The sequence below is a fragment of the Populus trichocarpa genome, chromosome 10 (assembly GCF_000002775.5).
Source record: "Populus trichocarpa isolate Nisqually-1 chromosome 10, P.trichocarpa_v4.1, whole genome shotgun sequence".
NCBI classification, from domain to species: domain Eukaryota; kingdom Viridiplantae; phylum Streptophyta; class Magnoliopsida; order Malpighiales; family Salicaceae; genus Populus; species Populus trichocarpa.
Window position 1 is genome coordinate 14,279,695 of NC_037294.2, and position 19,050 is coordinate 14,298,744.

At 31.4% G+C, this 19,050-nt stretch overlaps 2 protein-coding genes across 3 annotated transcripts; one reads left to right on the forward strand and one right to left on the reverse strand.

Moving 5' to 3' along the window:
• The first annotated feature begins 3,989 nt into the window (after positions 1 to 3,989).
• Positions 3,990 to 7,915, forward strand: LOC7466900 (tetraketide alpha-pyrone reductase 2). The gene is made up of 6 exons (XM_002314827.4): positions 3,990 to 4,228; positions 4,325 to 4,497; positions 6,317 to 6,505; positions 6,616 to 6,778; positions 7,225 to 7,414; positions 7,535 to 7,915. The coding sequence occupies exons 1-6, from the start codon at positions 4,123 to 4,125 to the stop codon at positions 7,674 to 7,676; spliced, it is 963 nt and encodes a 320-aa protein (XP_002314863.1). The 5' UTR covers positions 3,990 to 4,122; the 3' UTR covers positions 7,677 to 7,915.
• An 8,719-nt stretch (positions 7,916 to 16,634) lies between these two features.
• On the reverse strand, positions 16,635 to 19,050 carry LOC7489346 (ethylene-responsive transcription factor ERF119). 2 transcript variants are annotated; one of them, XM_002315907.4, is made up of 3 exons: positions 18,890 to 19,050; positions 18,314 to 18,575; positions 16,635 to 18,196 (listed from the first exon to the last, which is right to left on the reverse strand). In XM_002315907.4, exon 3 carries the CDS (start codon positions 17,998 to 18,000, stop codon positions 16,972 to 16,974), a length of 1,029 nt encoding a protein of 342 aa, XP_002315943.2. In that variant the 5' UTR covers positions 18,001 to 18,196; positions 18,314 to 18,575; positions 18,890 to 19,050; the 3' UTR covers positions 16,635 to 16,971. The 2 variants fall into 2 exon arrangements, with proteins under 2 accessions (XP_002315943.2, XP_052312779.1); XM_052456819.1 differs by lacking the exon at positions 18,890 to 19,050 and having other exon boundaries at positions 18,314 to 18,845.

Below are 19,050 nucleotides of genomic sequence, written 5' to 3' on the forward strand. Positions count from 1 at the left end.
CCGAAGCTATTATGGCGAGCAACAACTTGTAATTAACCATCATGGTGGTTCAAATTATTAATTTGTTTTGATTAATGTTGGGAAAGTAATTCGAAATCAAATAAATATGTACAAACAATAAAAAAAAAGGTGAAAAACGAGCCGGCCACAGTGAGTTTTCAACATTTTTTCATGGAACTGAAAAACTTAGCTCTTAAATTCAATAAGTACATCATAAATTGAGGCCTGTTGATAAGTTAATGTATGAGTTCATGAAAGCAATGGTTCACTCAATTATCGAGCATCGATTTTTTAAAAAAACTTCTTCTTCATCTTCTCCTTGGAACGCAAATATTCTTCATTCATTGGAAAAAAAACAAAGGAGTTATTACCATACCATCGTTATATAATAATATTATTCACTATAATAGTTTTTTTTTTCAATTCATTTTTTTTATTTCAATATTGTATTTATTGGGATTGGATTTTTTTTAATTTACTTTTTATGAGGTTATCTCATATTTATGGACCTGAACCGCAAGTTTAACAAGTTAACTTGGTTGATTCGGGTTTTTTTTTCTCTCATTTTCTTAACTGATTTTTTTTTTCAATTTCATCTTTCAACATTTGGTTGATTAGGAATTAAACTTTGTGATTTGTTTCGGTCTATTTTCTATGAGATTATCATCGTCTCATAACTCAGGTCATGGGCTTCGCGCAGACGGGTTAGCTTTGGTTGACTCAAGTTATTTTTTGTGTTTTTTTTAATTGATTTTTGTTTCAATTTCATATTTCAACACCGAGTTAATCAAGAATTAAGCTTTATGATTTGCTTTAATTTATTTTATATTGGGTTATCATAGTTTAATGACCCAGGGCGCGGGTTTTGTGGGTTAAACCATGTTGAAATGAGTTATCTTTTTTTGGTTATTTTTTAATTGGTATTTTTTCAGTTTCATCATTCAACACTGAGTTTATTAGAAAATGAGTTTCATATTTTATTTATTTATTTTACGAGGTCATCATGATCTCATAACTTAGTATGTGAATTGACAAGTTAACTCTCGTTGAATCAAATTAATCTAATATGTTGATGTCTCAATATCTATTAAAAAAATTTTATTTTAAATATTTATTTTAACTAAAACCATGTTTTTACTAGTCATTTAGGTGGTTTTTGGATCCGTTGGAGCGACCAAGTCACATCAAGTTAATCACCATAAGATCTAAGTTTTTTTTTCAACTAGAAAAAACATTAACAATGTATAGATTTTTTTTTATATGAAGAAAAAATTATCTAACCCCCTTACCGTAGCGTAAGACAAGATTTGTATCTAAATCTAAATCATAATAAATAAATAAAAATTAAAACACGAAAATACGGGCCCTTTCAAGACCTTCTTTGACTGGACCGCTGGCCAGACTGCACTAATAGGACCATTGACGATAAGAGGGTTGGCTGTCAAGGAAATTAAATATGGGCCCTTTTTAGACCTTCTTCCGATGGAGCTTACTCCATCACTGGCCCGAACATCTAATGTAAAGCCCACGCATGAGGAGACCAGATTACTGTAAATTTGCTTGGTTCAGTCCATCTCATTGTCTGCAATGCTCAAGCCTGAATATTATATGGGCTCAGCTAGAGTCTCGACAACATTGGGCCGTGACTGTGCATTTTGCTAAGAATTTCAGACCAGTTGGACTGACACGTGTCCCTATTGCTTCAGGGATGTTATTTAAAAATTTTGCAAAGTTTAATTAAATTGGTTTCAAACTGTGTTTTAAGAAAAATATTTTTTTTTGTTTAAATTTAATTTTTTATATATTTTTTTAAATTTTTTTAATGTGTTGATGTGAAAATTAATTTTTTAAAAAATAAAAATTATATTAATTTAATACTTTTTAAACAAAAAAATATTTTAAAAAATAAAAATTCCATTATTACTGTTTTAGCTTTCATTTTTATCTGCAGGGCGACAAGTTCCGCAACAGTAAATTGATTCAACTCCAGCCTGTCCTCCTCGAAAGAAAAGGAAAGAAAGCGAGAGTTCCTCGGTTGTCGTGTTGGCTAAGGAAAAAAAAAAAACCTGCTAAAAGCCGAAATCAGGTGTCCACACATTTTTTGACATGGGCAGAAAACCATTGTTGCCTGATGGGAACTTCCCCGATATTGCTAGCTGTGTCTTCATATCGCATAAAAACTCTTAACATGATTGCTTCATTCCTCATTGACCTTTGTGGTATTTCTGATCGTAAAGACAGCACATTCTATCCCTCTGGGAAGCACTGTATGGATCCATAAATGCGAAATTAATGAACGGTAAATCCTCTCGCAGTTTCACCAATATTCCACCCATACTTGGAGTTTAAAACTTTCGGAAAATTATCCCTCCAGTTCTCTTAGAGTTTTGATATAACCCCTAATCGTTCAAATGGACAAGAAAGCTCGCTTTTTTCTCATTTTTCGCTCATTCTATCCTCTCAAATTCCTGTACTGTACATGTGGTAATATCTCATAAAATACTCAAAAACCTAGAAAGTTACAATTCAAGAAGTGGGCTTTCATGAGGTTTCATTCATACCTATTTAATGATATTGAATTTTGTTTTGAAATCTACTAGTGTAACATGGAGAAACGGTAAATTAACCACGGGGATACAAGTGATTTAGAGGGGCCAAATATAGTTTACCCGAAAATGAATTGCTACCGCTTTTAATCAATTCTTAATCATGTAATAATGAAGGTATCCTGGTATATATATACATAGGGTTAAATGTTGAAAAATTATGATTAATTACTCTATTGAGTATAAAAGACTAGTGATTCATTTTATGTTTTACGAATGCTTATTTTTAAAGTTTTGTCACAATATTTAAACTCATTTTGTGGTGGAACAACTTACATAGTCGTTCTTATTTATAAATAGATATTTTGTCTGATTTAAGAATATATTTACGTGTAAAGTTATTTTGGTTGTTGTTATATATTATTATATTTTTACGTTATTAATGTTTTTTCATTTGAGATTATTTGATTTTGTGAAATTTTATCAGTTCACTTGGTCTTTTTATAAGAATAAAACTAATGGTTAGTCGCTAAACAAACTAGTGGATAATTGATGGTTATAATTATTGCTATGCAAAATCTATAAGAGATGATTAATATAGTTATTGGTAGATAACCATGAATGATATCTTTAATATGGTTATTGGTAGATAAAAAAAAATAAAAAAAAAATATTCTCTCGCTCCATTCACATCACAGTCACAATAAAAGTTTGAAAATACTATTACGAGAGTAGATTTTCACCTGTAAAAACGGCAAAGGCAGCGCTGGACCCTCAGAGTGAATCTTTTCACTTCAAAGGACACGAGTTTTTGGGATTGTGGTTATTGTATTTTCATCAAGTCCATCCACCAAGTACGATTTCAGAAAAAATCAATAATTTAAATAAAATAAAATAAAATAAAAACACGATATATTTGTAGATGGTGGGATTCACATGAGATAAAGGCACCGACTTCTCGGATGATTTCTATCAAGTATCAACCACTCTTGTTCAGGTATCCACATCACCGAGAAACATGTTGCCATTGATGCCCTTCCAAACAAACCCAATTGTTATAACTACTGTTCTGATTCGACAACGTACGGGTAAATAGCTTCCAATGAGAACCCAAATGTATGGCTGTTATTTCAAATACAAAAAACATAAATCGTGTGGCATAGCTCAGCTCGTGGAGAACGACATATCAAAGCTCAGAAACGAATCTCGAGGAAAGAAAGAACCTCTGTTCTAATTGTTTCAGCGATTGAGGGAGTTTTTTTAAAAAAACAAAATTTAAATTATTTTTTAATATTTTTATATTATTTTTATATAATAATATTAAAAATAAATTTTAAAAAATAAAAAATATTATTTTTATTCATTCTTTATTAAACAAATACTTTAAAAAACAATTATTAACGCACACCTCCTGTTACGGTATTACCCGCTCCCACGGCATTCAATTTGTTACCCCACATTCAAAAATGGAGAAACCACGTCAGCCACCACTCTCCCAGATCTAATAAATAAATCTAGAGTGAAAGAGAGAAGAGGACCCTTGCTTCTGCACTAGAAAGAAAACCAATAGTGGAAGATGCCTGAATATTGTGTCACAGGTGGAACAGGTTTCATAGCAGCATACTTGGTCAAGTCCTTGCTAGAGAAAGGTCACACCGTGCGGATCACAGTGCGAGACCCAGGTTCTAGTATTTATTTCTATCTTGTCCAATTCTGCTGTAAACTCTGCTAAATCTTCAAGATTTAAAATTTTACACACTTGCCGTCTAAATTTTCAGGGAATGTTAGAAAGGTTGGGTTTCTTCAGGAGTTTAATGGAGCCAAGGAGAGACTCAAGATTTTTAAAGCCGAATTGTTGGAAGAAGGCAGCTTTGACGAGGCAATTCAAGGGGTTGATGGGGTCTTCCACGTCGCTGCACCGGTGCTTGTTCCTTATAGTGATAGAATTCAGGCAAGGTTCCTTGAACAATTTGTGTTATCCTTCAAGCTGTTAATCTTTCTTTTAGTATGTTCTCTGAAAATGGAATTAGGAAAGTATGCTGTTACCTTGTTTGCTTTATTAAAGAAATTAGCATTATAAAGAAAGCTCAAACTTGTGAGAAAATCACTATAGATGAAGAGATTTTTTTGTGTATTGTAATAGTGATTTTATTTTTAATTTCTCATCATCTTTTTACAAGCGGTTAAGTGTTTTTTTTGTTTTCTTTTCACAAGAATATTTAAGTTAAATAATATTTTTATCCTTAGAAAAGATTAACAAAAAAAAAAAAAACTTTGTCTGTGGACGAATTTTGGTTTTTTTACATGGATATTAAGAAGATCACGAGGGTGTTTTAATATTTTCACGGTATATTTATTATTTTTTAATTGAAAAGTTATAGGCACGTGTTTCTCACATCCTGGCGAGTGGGTAAAGTCCACGCTATTAAAGAGATGCGTATAACGCTTTCCAGTGGCCAAATCTGGTCATACACTGTCTAACTAGATATGCAGTCGTTCCCTCTTCCACATGGTGTGACTTGTGTAGACAGATAATGGTTGAATTGTCGCCAATGATTGATTGTTTGTATTTTTTCTTTCTTTTATCTTTCCTGACAACTAAAATGCACAATTGTCCTCTTTTTTTGTTGTTTGTTAAATCAAGGAAGTTTGTCATATCTAAGTACCTTGGGTTTAGACCCAAGTACAAACTCTCCTGACAACTAAAGTGCACAATTATCCTCTTTGTTTGTTGTTTGTCAAATTAGACATGTTTGTCATACAACTTAATTGCAAACTCTTTTTTGTTTGTACAATATATTTTATAAATTTTTTATGTTCAAAGAGGAAAGAATGGAAAAATAATTGTTGAGTTCTAAGTGATTTATTTCAAGTCTTCAAAAATAAACTTCTTTTTTTGTATGTATTGTGGATGAAAATATTAATTTTATGTTTTCATCCAAGTATTGGACAATTTGAGATGTTGTTGCATGATTTAATTGTCAAAGTTTGTTACAAGGAGAGTTTATTCTACATTAAAAGTATTAATATATACGAAAATTTGAAATATATGATCATAAGAGAACTTTTGAATTGATACATTAGGTTGTAGGAAAAGAAAATATTGTATATATAAAAGACTTATTGTCCTTTTGACTATCGTAATTTGTACAATTTTGTAGATGATTTCTTCACTAAAATTAGAGATTAATAAAAAAAATTGAGTATATTTTAGAGATACGTGTGGTTAATGTCCCAAAATAGAAAAAAGAAATATAGAAAAGATAAAAATATATTTAGTTATAAAGACAACGATAAAAATACAAAATAAATATGTTTTAGAACAATTATAAGTGAATTCTTTTATTAAAAAAAACGCATGGTTTTGGCATAGCTGTCAGATCTAGGCGCTTAGGTCATGCCATACTCAGGCACAGGTCTGACATGGCTGTTAAGACCAAGGTACTTGGGTTTGGCAAAGAGTTGAGTGAAGTTTTAAAAATTAACTCATTTGATTAGATTTAATAATACTATTAAAACATTCTTCGTATTTTTAATATTTTTTTTACATTTAAAAAAATATATATCCAATTAACTATTTAAGAACTAAAGTTTGAAGGATTACAACCAACAAAAAATTATTATTTTATAAATCATGTGTTTAGCAGTTAAACTTGAAAAAAAAATTGTGAATTCTTAACTCGTTCCGGGTTTCTTTTATGTAAGTTGACTTTTTCAGGGTTTCTTTTTCTGTAAGTTGAAATTTTTGTTTGTGCTGGGATCTTTTGCAGGAAACTTTGATTGATCCATGTATTAAGGGCACCCTGAATGTGCTGAACTCCTGCTTGAAAGCTAGTAGTGTGAAACGGGTTGTGTTCACCTCTTCATCTTCCACAGTGAGATACCGTGATGATACGCCACAAATTTTCTCTCTTAATGAGTCACATTGGAGTGATACTGAGTACTGCAAACGCCATAATGTATCAAAATTTCTTGCTTTGTTGAATTTCTTTATGCATCATTTGACAAACACATGTGCACTCTTTCTTCTGTGCGGAGGAGGGATTAAACAATTGTCCTTGCCTTGTAGCTCTGGTACGCCTATGCAAAGACCGTAGCAGAGAAAGAGGCGTGGAGAGTATCAAAAGAAAATGGGATTGATCTGGTATCCTTCATCCCATCTTTCGTAGTTGGTCCATTGCTTGCACCAGAACCAAACAGTACACTGCTTTTGATACAATCTGTAGTTAAAGGTTAGGCTTCCATGTTATCAATATCATGTTAAAAGCCACCACGGCCTTAAATTTTCATGCTCATCTTTTTCTCATGAAAAACAAAATATAGCTATGTCAGAGCTACATTAGTTAGTGTTTTATAAAGCTCTTCTTGTTGGCAGAAGAAAAAATTCACACAAGTTTTAGCTCCTAGTGTAGAGAAAAAATTCTGAAATGCACAAGTAGACATGAGTCTTATTTGCAATGTTTGTGATGTGATCGAATTCAACCCAAGACAATGAACTGTTGAAAAGATTGCAGGATGATATTATCGGGGGACAGATGCAATGCCAGCTATAGTATTAATGCATTATCCTGGCAGATCACACTTGAGTTCCTGCTCTGGAATCACACTTGCAGTACAAGTTCTTTTTTCTTTTCCTGAAATGTTTTCTATTAATAAAGTTGCAGCATTTATTTATCAGGCTCACGAGGAGAATATCCAAACATGACGGTGGGGTTTACGCACATAGATGATGTGGTTGCTGGTAACATTTTAGCAATGGAGAATAGCGAAGCATCAGGCAGGCTAGTATGTTCAGGCCCAGTAGCTCACTGGTCACAGATTATTAAGATGCTCAGGGCCAAATATCCATCCTATCCGTATGAAAACAAGTGAGTAAAGCAATGGCATCAACAATTACTTGACTTATTTCTCGAGAATGTAGCTTACTTAGCTAGAACAACCCCTCGTAAGTTTCTACTTGTTAACATTTGATGATCATGGCACTTCAGGTGTAGCAGCCAGGAAGGAGACAACATCCCACATAGCATGGATACCACTAAGATTGCTCAGTTAGGATTGCCCCCTTTCAAAACACATGAACAAATGTTTGATGACTGCATCAGGAGTCTCCAAGAGAAGGGATTTCTCTAAATCCCATAATTTATGCTTTAAGTTCAATAATATTGGAAAATTTGTTTTCAAACTAGTGAATGACATCTGTATTTCTCGTAATCAAGTGTGTTTGATAGTAGCTCGTGACTCTACTAAATAATGAGAAGGCTGCTTGCTGGCCTTCAATTATAATTCATAGAATTCTTGATAATATTTATTCTCTTGTATCTGTAACTCAGTCCCTTTCATTCTTCTTATTTATCCTTTTCTTTTCTTTCTCCTCTTTCCGATTATATGTCCTCTAATTCTTACATTTGAACTTGTCTGCTCAAAATCATATAAATTCTAATAAATTTATTTTTAACAGCTCTAAAAAACCCATATGACCTCTTTTTTTTCTGGACACATCCAAGGTAACGACCATTTTTCTTTGACACGTCTAAGGTAGTAACCAACTTCTCTTGAATCTAACTTTGAAGAAGAATTCAACCTCCATGAGTTTAGTTATATTTGACATCTTGGATCCTAATCTCCTTGCATCTTTTCAGGTATATAAAAGTTCTCCAAAAACCAACTATATTCTCATCAAACATTAATATAGATGTAAGTAATATTTATCCCTCGTTAAATGTTATCATGGTAGGATTATATATTTTAGGTGTATAAAAGTCTTGACCCATCATATTCCCATCAAATATTAATATAGATATAAGTAATATTTATCCCTCATTAAATGCTATAAATACACCATGAGACGTTCAGAATACAAATTCACAATCTTCATTCTTTGCTGCATAAATATTTTCAAAGCATTTCTCTCTTGAATATTCTTGTATTTTGTTTCTCTGAAAAGATAATTATTTAAGCATCGGAAAGTCCTCACCTCCACAAAAAAAAAAAAAAACCTTTAACAGTACTAGCTACAAGTCACCTTAACTTACCTAGCACCGAACACAAGTTATCAACTACCTTGACTAGAAAGAATATATGAGATTACCAGCACTAATTGATTAACTGATTATCCAACTTGAAAACATATTCTTAAGCTAGTGGAATTTTTAGAACTTCATCAAAATCCTAAATTAAAGTTGTCTAGTTTCATCGCATTTCACTGAATGATTATTATGATAGAAAAGAAAATTCCGACGAGGTTCCGAAAAACTGTTATAGAGTTGAATTTTTAGGATAACCGTGAGACCTTTCAGCTGTTGGTCACAAAGGACATCAGAAAAGGTTCGTTGGTTCCTACGACGAAAAATGAAATAAAACGCTTTTAAAGCTGTTAGAATCAAATCCATCATTATCAATCCTATGAAACAAAGAAACTGTCGGACCTGATAATTGTAAGAACAATGGCCCAATGAGTCAAAACAGAACATTTGCCTATGAAAGCCCATCCCCAAACTCAACACTCCATGGGCCTATAAAGCCGATCCAGGGAGCCGGAATTATTAGAAGCCCCGCCGCCTGTATAAAAACGAGAATTACTTGCAGGGTCGATATTTTGAGTTGATGAATTTTGAAAATATTTTTTATTTAAAAATATATTAAAATAATATTTTTTTTAATTTTTTAAATTTATTTTTAATATCAATACATTATATAAAAATACTCAGAAAAATAATCTGAAATAAAAAAAAATATTTTTTAAAAATACTTTTATACCACAAAAACAAACAAACAGTGCACTGAGAGAGAATCTAATTGTGGTGGTTTTCTTTCTAGGCTAATTTTTCTGCCCGTGTTATCAAGGTAGAGAGATATGAATAAATAAAAGGCAGTCAACATTAAGGGTTTGCAATCATATCAACACAATGAGTTCAAGGGAAATTGTTTTTTCGAAGAGAAACAGATTCCTTCAAGAGAATCCTAATAACGACAGGCATGCCTTTATAAGGGCTTGGCCACGTGGCCTCCTTTGCTTTGTTTGTTGTTTTTGGTTTTACGCGTTCAAATGTATCTAGAATACCAACAATTTTTTACAAAAGGCTAGCCTTGGATTCCTATATATTTTCTGGGGGTTCTTTTCGTTTTGCTCTTAGATTCTTCCAAGTCTAATGTATTATAATCCCAGTTGCTTATGGAAGCTTTTCAACGAGTGCTACATTAATTCATTAATTAATTAATTAATAGTTGCAAACATAAAAACAGTTTTAAAAAAAATATACTCTTAACACTACTGTGAATTTTCCAGCTTCTGAAACCTTAGACACCATGCTGTGAATTTACCTGGTAACTATCACTTGTTCTCTGCTTTAGTGTTGTTTGTAATTGTGTTCCAAATATTGTTTTATGAAAATTTTAAAATAAAATATTTTTTAATATTTTGATGTGTTTATATTAAAAATAATTTTTAAAATATAAAAAAATATTATTTTAAAATGTTTCCTAACAAAAAAATATTTTGAAATGCAATTGTTACCATATTCTAAAACTTAATAGTTATTTATAACCAATTCTCTAGTATATTTAAAACCAAGTATATACAGGGGTGTTTGTAATAGTAGTAGTGATAATTTTTTAAAGTATTTTTTGCTTAAAAATACATTAAAATATTTTTTATTTTTTAAAATTTATTTTTGATATTAGCACATTAAAACGATTTAAAAACACCCAAAAACTTAATTAAAAAAAATAAAAATTTCATAAAACTCTAGTTGTATTGCTGCCCGAACGAGCCCTTAAAACTAATTTTTTGTTATAATTAAATTCAATTATAACATTTAAATCGATAAATAAATTAAATTTATATATTTGAGAGAGTTAAATTCAATTTGATTTTTTTATATTAATTTCATCTTATTTCTTCAAATATCCCCTATAAAAAAATGGGTAAATAAGTACTTTAAAAAAACTAGTTTTAAAATTAATTTTTTTCTTTTTAAGATTGTAAATTAGAAGTGTTGGCCTCTGATTTAATTTTGTATAAATTTTAGATATTGAAATTCAAGTATTAGCAATTAAAATGATTTCAAATATAAAATTTTATTAAGATTTTTTAATTGAATTCAATTTAGATTCGTCAAAATATGCCGTGGATGACATGTAACTATCGTTTTTCTATTATTAATTAATATGACGCCTTTTTCTTTTTTTTCTTTTTTAAGATTGAATATGCTACTTTTTGTTTGTTATTTTGAGCAAGTCAATATGCTCTTTATCTTATCGGGCAAAATGAAAAAAGTGATAGAGATGTGTTGCCGATAGATAAAGGTCAACCACGCCCCCACAATATTTATTTAGCAGTTCACCCAGTCTGGGGTTCAATTCACCAGCTTATCAGCCCACCTAGTGATTAATTGCAATTTATTTTATATAAAAAAAAAAATCAAATATTAATACACTTTTATCACAGTATCTACTTGTGTACACCCACTCCTCCCTATTAAGGATTAATTCTTTTCTGTATCTTTTTATTTTTCTTCTTTTATATTTAAGATATCTAAAATTTTTTTTTATCTTAATATTTTTTTTTTATCATCATTAAATCCTCTTGCCATATGATATCACTAACACCATTAAAGATTGACAAGTGTCATGTCTCTACAACATGAAATATTCGTTGATGTACACTTTTATCCCTGATTATTTTTTAAAAAAATTACTTTGGTTCAGATATTTTATTTTTTCTTATAAAAAAATCTTTGATTGAAATTTTCTGGTCATCATGTTTTACTATAAATATAATTTAGTACCTATACCTATATGTCAAATCATAAACTTGGTCAAGATTATTCAAACAATTTAAATGGCTTAATGAACATGGCAAGAGTCAAGTGAATTTAAATAGGTATACTCGTTTAATAGATTTTTTATTTTTTATTTTTTTTATTATCCATTGCATTGTTAGCATGAACAATTCATTTTATTTCATATTAGTAAACTTAGTTTCTTTGTAATTTCATAATTTCAAATTATATTAGCCTTTTCTTTTTTATATATATCCTCACACTTTAAAATGTCGAAAAACATCTCGATATTAAATTAAACATCAATATTTTTAAATAAAATTTTAGTTTATGGTTAAAAACAAGATTAAATGAAGAAGGGCTAAAATAAAAGTTTACTGTTCAAAACATGTAAAACAACTTTGATTTTGTCCTGAAAATTTCAGTTAGTATGTTATTTGGCCTCTAAAGTTATAATACATGTATTTTGATACTAAACTTTTGTTTTTTTTAAGTTTCAGCATTTTTTTATTATCTCTAAATTGTTTATCATCTCTCAAGTTTCAATTCTATTAGGGTGTTACTTGGCATCTAAAGTTTTAGTTTTTTTTTTAATAAAGATTGGTCAGAGAAGTTATTTTTTTAATTGTAGACTAATTAAAGAACCTTTTTTGTGTTAAGAAAGGGTATCGTGAGGTTCTCTAGATTTTTTCAGGTGTCTACAGGCAAAGATAATCTGAAAAATAGATTTTCAGAATTTTAAAACTTTAAACACTAATTTTTTTAATCACTAAAATCAAATCAATGGACGACATGCCATGTGCCAAACGAATGATGCATCATCCGCTTTTAATATATATAGAGGGGGGGGGGGTGACAGTGGACTTGTCCGTACATTGTTTTTTTTTTAAAAAAAAAGAGCCATGTGTGCGGGAGGGGCTCTCCATGCGCGCGCAAGCTTGTTAGTTTGGCACATGCCCAGACGCCCTCCTTGGAGGCCTAGAAGCCCCTGCCTTGTTTGTGACGTCGTACTTGCTTCTTTATAGATTTATTCATGGAAACATGTAAAATAATAGATTCATGATTTTTTATTTTTTATCGATACTTTCATGATTATAATATTTTTTATTCAAAAAATAATATTTATGATTAAAAAACTTGATTTTTCTCAATATATATATATATATAGAATAAATAAAAGGTGTTTTTGATTAAAAATATTAGTTTGTTACTCTAGATTCAAGTCATTAGAATTTGATAGATATTTTTTAATTTTCATTAGTTTTGCTCACTAAACTATGCTGCTAATAAAAAAGACATGTTATTGTTCAGATAATAAAAAAAATACATGAATGAGAGCATATGATTTTGACTAAAAAAAACTTTTCCTCCATAATTTTAATCATTTACTTTCTTATGAAAAAATAAATTTTTAAAAATATCATACCCTGACAGATCAAAAATTTACACTTTAATTTTTAATCAACTTTTTACGAGTTATTAGATCATATATATTTTATTTTATCAAGTATATTTAGATTATATAAATTTTATTAGTTTGTTTTTGCGTTTCAAAAGCGTTATTAAAAAAATTTAATTTTTTTTAATTTTTTATTAGTTTTAAATTAATATTTTTTTGTATTTTTAGATCATTTTAAATATTAATATTAAAAATAATTATTAAAAATAAAAACATATTCTTTTAATATTTTTTTAAATATAAAATATTTTAAAAAATAACCACAATCAAATCCCGGAACACAACATCCCTGAACAGAACAGAAAAGAGCCGGTGATGCGAAAACAGCTACTTCAGTCCGAATTACAATAACACCTGTGGATGCATTTAGCCCTTCTTTTGCTGCATTCAATTTTTAAAGAAAATCTCGCTGAGCCTCCACCTACTCCTCTACAAAGCCTGCTTTTAAATAGCATAACCACAGAAGAAAGTTCTACAAATCACACAGAAAATAATTAACAATGAAATATACTGCAACTACGCTATCTTGACTTGACCAGATTCAGCATATTTCGATATTCACTATTTTGGCCTCTACACAACCCAAAGGACAGCTGCTTTAGTATAAGCAAAATTCAACTCAGGACACACAAATCTCCACGAATCAATTAATATATAGAAATTATAATTTCTACATGCCTTAACCTTCATGGAACTTCGGTTATTTGGGCTCTTTGCACCAAAAGTTAAAACGTTTCAGTGAAATAACATGATTTAAAAAGTTTTGTTTAAATAGTATAATTTAAAATTATTGTGTTTTAAAATCACAATATTTAACAAATATTATTATTCTCAAATACAACAATCATCATGTCATGATTACCTCATGTGACAATCACCATGTTGTGCTTCATAACAACAATAACAATTAAATATCACGCTTCAAAACTGTTATTTTTTTAAATATTGCGGTCCTAAACCATGACATTCAATGTCTATAAATTCCAATAACTAAATTCCCACAACCTAACCAAAATCCAGAACTATAATATCCCTCAACATCCTACATATTTGAAAGGTTCATGTGAGATTTAAATGATACGAGCTCATCAATAGCATGATTGCCTCCTGCTCTTTCTGTGTGGCCTAACCCTAAGTCACAACATCATCAAGAGTTTACATCTCTTCGGAGTTTGTAAGTGCATAGTGGTAAACAGTGAATCACCAAGATGCATAGGTGAATCCATTGTTTTCCTCGTCGGTGTTACGAGGTGATCACTTGACCCTCCAATGGTAATAAACCAACCTAATATTAATACAATATTAACGTTAAATTGAAGAATCCATAAATAAAATCACCTCGACCCTCCAATGGTAATAAACCAACCTAATATTAATACAATATTAACGTTAAATTAAAGAATCCATAAATAAAATGCATCATTTAACATATACTAATTCTAAAAAAAATACGATTACTTATAATATTTTGAATTTATTATGTATTTGTTATGCATGTTGCATGTATTGCATGTTTGCAAGTGGAGAGATATGTTCAAGATCCAATGTAATGACCTAACATGTGATACACATGTTCCGAGTCATATACTCCTCCCTCGTAATCACATGGTGCATACCTATAAATATCGTATTTCTTTGTGTATCTCATTGTGATACATAAGCTATATATTCAGATGTCCAATCATGATCATTATTTTTACCATGATAATTTATGGCGTGCAACTTACTAGTTGTATTGATGTTAACTGGAACGTGTTAGCTATAGCTGACCTGTCACATTATCCGATATGGGAAATGTAGCTCAACAATCTAAAAAATATCAAAGGCACCATTAATGTATATATGTTCACCCCGCTAGTGCAAACAGTTAGAGCAACTATCAGTTTATCTTCCTCATATGGAGTCCATGTGACCTACAAAACAAGTGTCATAAATATTAAATAGTAATACTTATTTTTTTCATCATCAATTACAAAAGCTAAAGGGAATATCTCATTATTTGCATCGAAAAACAACTATAATCATAAACTTTTCTTCATATCGTCCATACAAATGTGTGCCATCAATTATGATTAGTGGTCCACGGTACTTAAAACCATCAACACAGTATCCAAATGACTAAATTTTTTTTTTAAATATTATCATACTATCATCAAGATATTTTTTTGTGCTAACAATCAACAATCATTTTAGGATTTATTTTTTTTCATTTCCAACAACAATCTTGGCAATTTTTCAAATGATTCATCATGTGAACCAAACAGATATTTAAGCACCTTTTATTTTGCAACTTATGATTTTTCCTATGATATTTTATATTTGTATTAAAATTTTATTTATTTTTGAATGTTTGCAACCATCATTAATAGGTTATTCATCACAAGGGTTGAAACGACATCAACAATAAAACCGATGATGGTCTTTCTAGATAAAAGTTGAGGCACATGTGTGCAGTCCATTTAACTTTGTTATTTCAAATGAATATGAACTTTCATGATATCCCTATGTAAATAACAATTTTATTTCAGTGCATGCACACATTGTAATCCCAAGAAAGACTTGAAGACTGTGATGAGTTTGAATTTTGGGTGTTTTAAAGACAAAAACCAAATGATTTGTGGGTTTTTTAGAGAGAGAATGTTTTTTGATCTGGATAAAAGGTTAAATTTTATGGCATGTCACGTTTCAGAAACACGATATATTAAGTTGTCACTATTCTAAAAACATGACATAATAATTATCATATTTAAAAATAACAATATTTATTAAATATCACACTTTAAAAGGATTATAAGTTCAAATTGTGCTATTTAGAAAAAAAAACTTTAATTGTGTTATTCAGTCTTAAATTTATTTTACTGTACTAATTTAAAAGAAAAATCAGGAACTATGTTTTTTATTATTATTATTGAACGGCAAACAGAATATGTAAAAAGGTACAGCCTGGTGTTGATATGGGAGGTAAAAATGGTGTTACTGGAGGCTAACAGAAAACCAGGGTTCAGTGCTCTCCCCCACTTTTTAAGCATGCGACAGAAAACATAAAAGGACAAAGACACAGTGAAGCTGGTGTCACCAAACACAAGCCAACACTGTCACAAGCTTCCTTTATTTAGAGAGTACGTGGAAGGACTAGGAGAAGAATGGAAGAAAGAAAGCAATTGGTATCCAGCTAGCTTTAAAAAGGATTCTCGAGAGAATATCGTTTCCTGCTTCTACTTGCACAGATACAAAGCAAATTAATTTTTGGCCCAATTCTTCCAAGGAAAACCCTTTATAGCAAAAGCAACAAAACTACTAATTTGATTTTTAGTTTCAAAAACATTTAAAAAAAAACTTAATTTTTTTTATTTTTTAACTTCTAATATGATAATATAAAAAATAATTTTTTAAAAATAAAAAAATGTTTTTAATATATTTTTAAAAACAATAAATTGAAAAACAATAGTTACATTATTACGAAGCCTCCTGGCTCCTAACATCACTTACCTTATGCTAGACACTGCATGATGCTACATGCCTACAACTAGTCTACAAGAAAATGGCAGTTAAATTTTCAATGCTTTTTTGAATATGAACAGAAAATTGGCAGAGAACACCAGACACAAAAGCTACCCAACAATACTTCAGAGTAACAGAACATTAGATAAAAAGTAAAAAGTAATTTTACATCCCAAACTTGAAGACCTGCTGGGATTATGGCCACGAAAATGATGCTGTCGCTCAAGTCCCTCTAGTACAGGGATACCAACTACAAGCACTGGGGTTATGGCCACGATATTAGTACAAAAAACTCGTTCCAATCCTGGAAAGAATGCCTCAGAGATGAAATAAACAAGCCAAAAGACGAGATAAAAATCACACAAGTTCCATTTCATAACGTCACATGGACAAGATGCGAGGAATAAGCAAAACTCTCAAAACCCAGTAACATCGACGACTCAAGAAACTGGAGAATTCCTTGGAAGGCTCTAATAGCACAGAAAAACCCAAAGAATACTTAAAACCCTACAGCAAAATGTGCTAATTCCTCCTCTCTCAAAAAACACACAACTCAAACTCACTTGCAAAACCATTCTCAAGGGCCTGTGTTACAGACCCTGAGATCTCTTGTTGCTTTAATACAACATATAATAAACTAGTAATAATAAAAATTCTACTACAATTAAAATCCTAGCTGCAAAACTTATTGGCATGCAATGTTGAGGGGTTTCTGTTGATGATCATCCAAATAAGTGAATTCCTCGTTGCCAAACTCAAAATCATAATCAGGAAGCTCGCCTGGTTCTTCGCCATTTAGCCCGCAAATATCAAGATCATCAATAACACAGTAATCATCATAAAATCGACCAAACTCGTCAATAAGATTACCAAAGTCGAGACCCAAGTTCAGATCTTGATCTATTGGACAAGATGCCAAAGGATCGTTCATAAAATCCAAATCAGGTATCTCAAGATTCGCAACAGAAGAACCAATGTCTTCATATTTGATCACGAGATCACATTCACCAGTAACATTTGACACCATAGAAGTGTCAAGCTCGAGAACAGAAGCAGGGGAAGTACGCGAAACAACGCTATCATCACTATCCCCAGAAGATGCAAAACTGACTTGTTTTTTGCTGCTGTTGTGAGAATGAGATTGAGAGATGGCCAGAGATGATGAAATGTTTTGACTTTTTTCAGAGGCTAACATAGCCAAAGCCTCATATTCCTGCTTCTTTGCCTCGTAGGCTTGGGCAGCTTCTTCAAGAGTATCGAAAGTACCCAACCACGTTCTCGCTTTGGTCACTGGATTCCGAATCTCAGCTGCCCATTTACCCCATTTCCTTTGCCTAACACCAACAGGTTTCTTTGGTGCTAGTTTCTTCGCTTCGAAAGTTGATGTTGGGGTTTCAGGCAAAACCCTCATCTTCTTACCGGGGGATTTAGCACTATTATTACTGTCTTGACAGGAACTCTCAGGCTCAAAGGCTTTTGGCTGGGGGGTGACAACCAAAGGAAGATTGATTTCTCGCACAAAACGTTTTCTAGACGATTTCTTGTCAGATTCATCATCACTGGAATCGGATTCGGTAGCATACGGATCATAACAGATGACACGGATTTTTCTCATTGTGGACTCCATTTTAGACTCCTGCGACAAGATTCGTTTATTATCGTTGGTTTTATTGCCGGTTTTAGTGTAAAGCAAAGACTGTCTTTTTGGTGACATTATGAATAGTGGGTAAAACTCTCCAAAACCCCCTCAAAATGATCCCAGAAAAATTTGTGAAGAAAAAAAAAGGAACAGATAAGAGGAAACGGAAGCAAAGAAAAGCTATTTGATTTATCAAGTGAGAGCCCCTCTCAAGAACAGGAAGAGATTAAAAAATCGCTTTAAATGGAAAGCCTCTACTCCCGAACAAGGCCTGAAAAAACAAAAACATAAAAAACCCAGAACTCATTTCAGAAATTGATGAGAAACATCAAAAGAAACGAAAAATAAAACATGGGGTTTATCAAAAGAAAATTAGACAAGAGCGTACCTTTTTGGTTTCAAAGGCATCGAAACAGCCGGGTACCCCAGATTCAACCTCTGCTTGAAACAGCAGAGAAGCATATAGCAGAAGAAGCAAAAGCACCAAGAAACAACACCACCGACGCAAAGAGTGAAAGCTTTTGTAATGAAGAATGAAATCCAGAGCTGCGATTGCGCCCCAACGAAAGTCAAATCAAACTCAGCCGACATAAATCCACTCCTCAAAACACAGAAACCTCTCTATAGGATTCTCCTCCGCTCCTTTCAAGCTAAAAAAAGCAAACCATAGAAATAGATACTCAGACTGATATATAACAGTAGAAGAACCAAAACGATAAACAAACCCACGAGTCCAGTATAAAAAAGATTTTAAAAGGATGAGGAATCAATGGATGAAATTTCTCTCTCCATAACATGACAAAACATCAAAAGTTAAAATACTGAAATACCGGATTTGTTTTTTTTAAACAGATACAGGGATGAAGACCTTAACTTCAAAACGCAAATCTCCATAAAAACACCATTTAAAAAACAAAAAACTAAAGAAGTTACGGTACTAGATTTGTGACCGTTGTATCCCTACCTCTTCACTTCCTCTTACACTACTGGTCTCTACCTCTCTGCTCTTCTCTTTATTCTAGGCCATTGACAGTTTCACTTTTTTCCATGCGGTCAAAGTTTGAGACGGTGCTAATATATTTATAATAATGGAGAAATTATTGCTGCTATTGGGAAATTAATACT

Bases quoted from the DNA above. Each gene is read 5' to 3' on its own strand.
- LOC7466900 (XM_002314827.4), top strand. From the start codon at position 4,123: ATGCCTGAATATTGTGTCACAGGTGGAACAGGTTTCATAGCAGCATAC. The intron at 4,229-4,324 runs GTTCTAGTATTT...CTAAATTTTCAG, and splicing joins GATCACAGTGCGAGACCCAG to GGAATGTTAGAAAGGTTGGG. The intron at 6,779-7,224 runs GTTAGGCTTCCA...TTTATTTATCAG, and splicing joins GATACAATCTGTAGTTAAAG to GCTCACGAGGAGAATATCCA.
- LOC7489346 (XM_002315907.4), bottom strand. From the start codon at position 18,000: ATGTCACCAAAAAGACAGTCTTTGCTTTACACTAAAACCGGCAATAAA.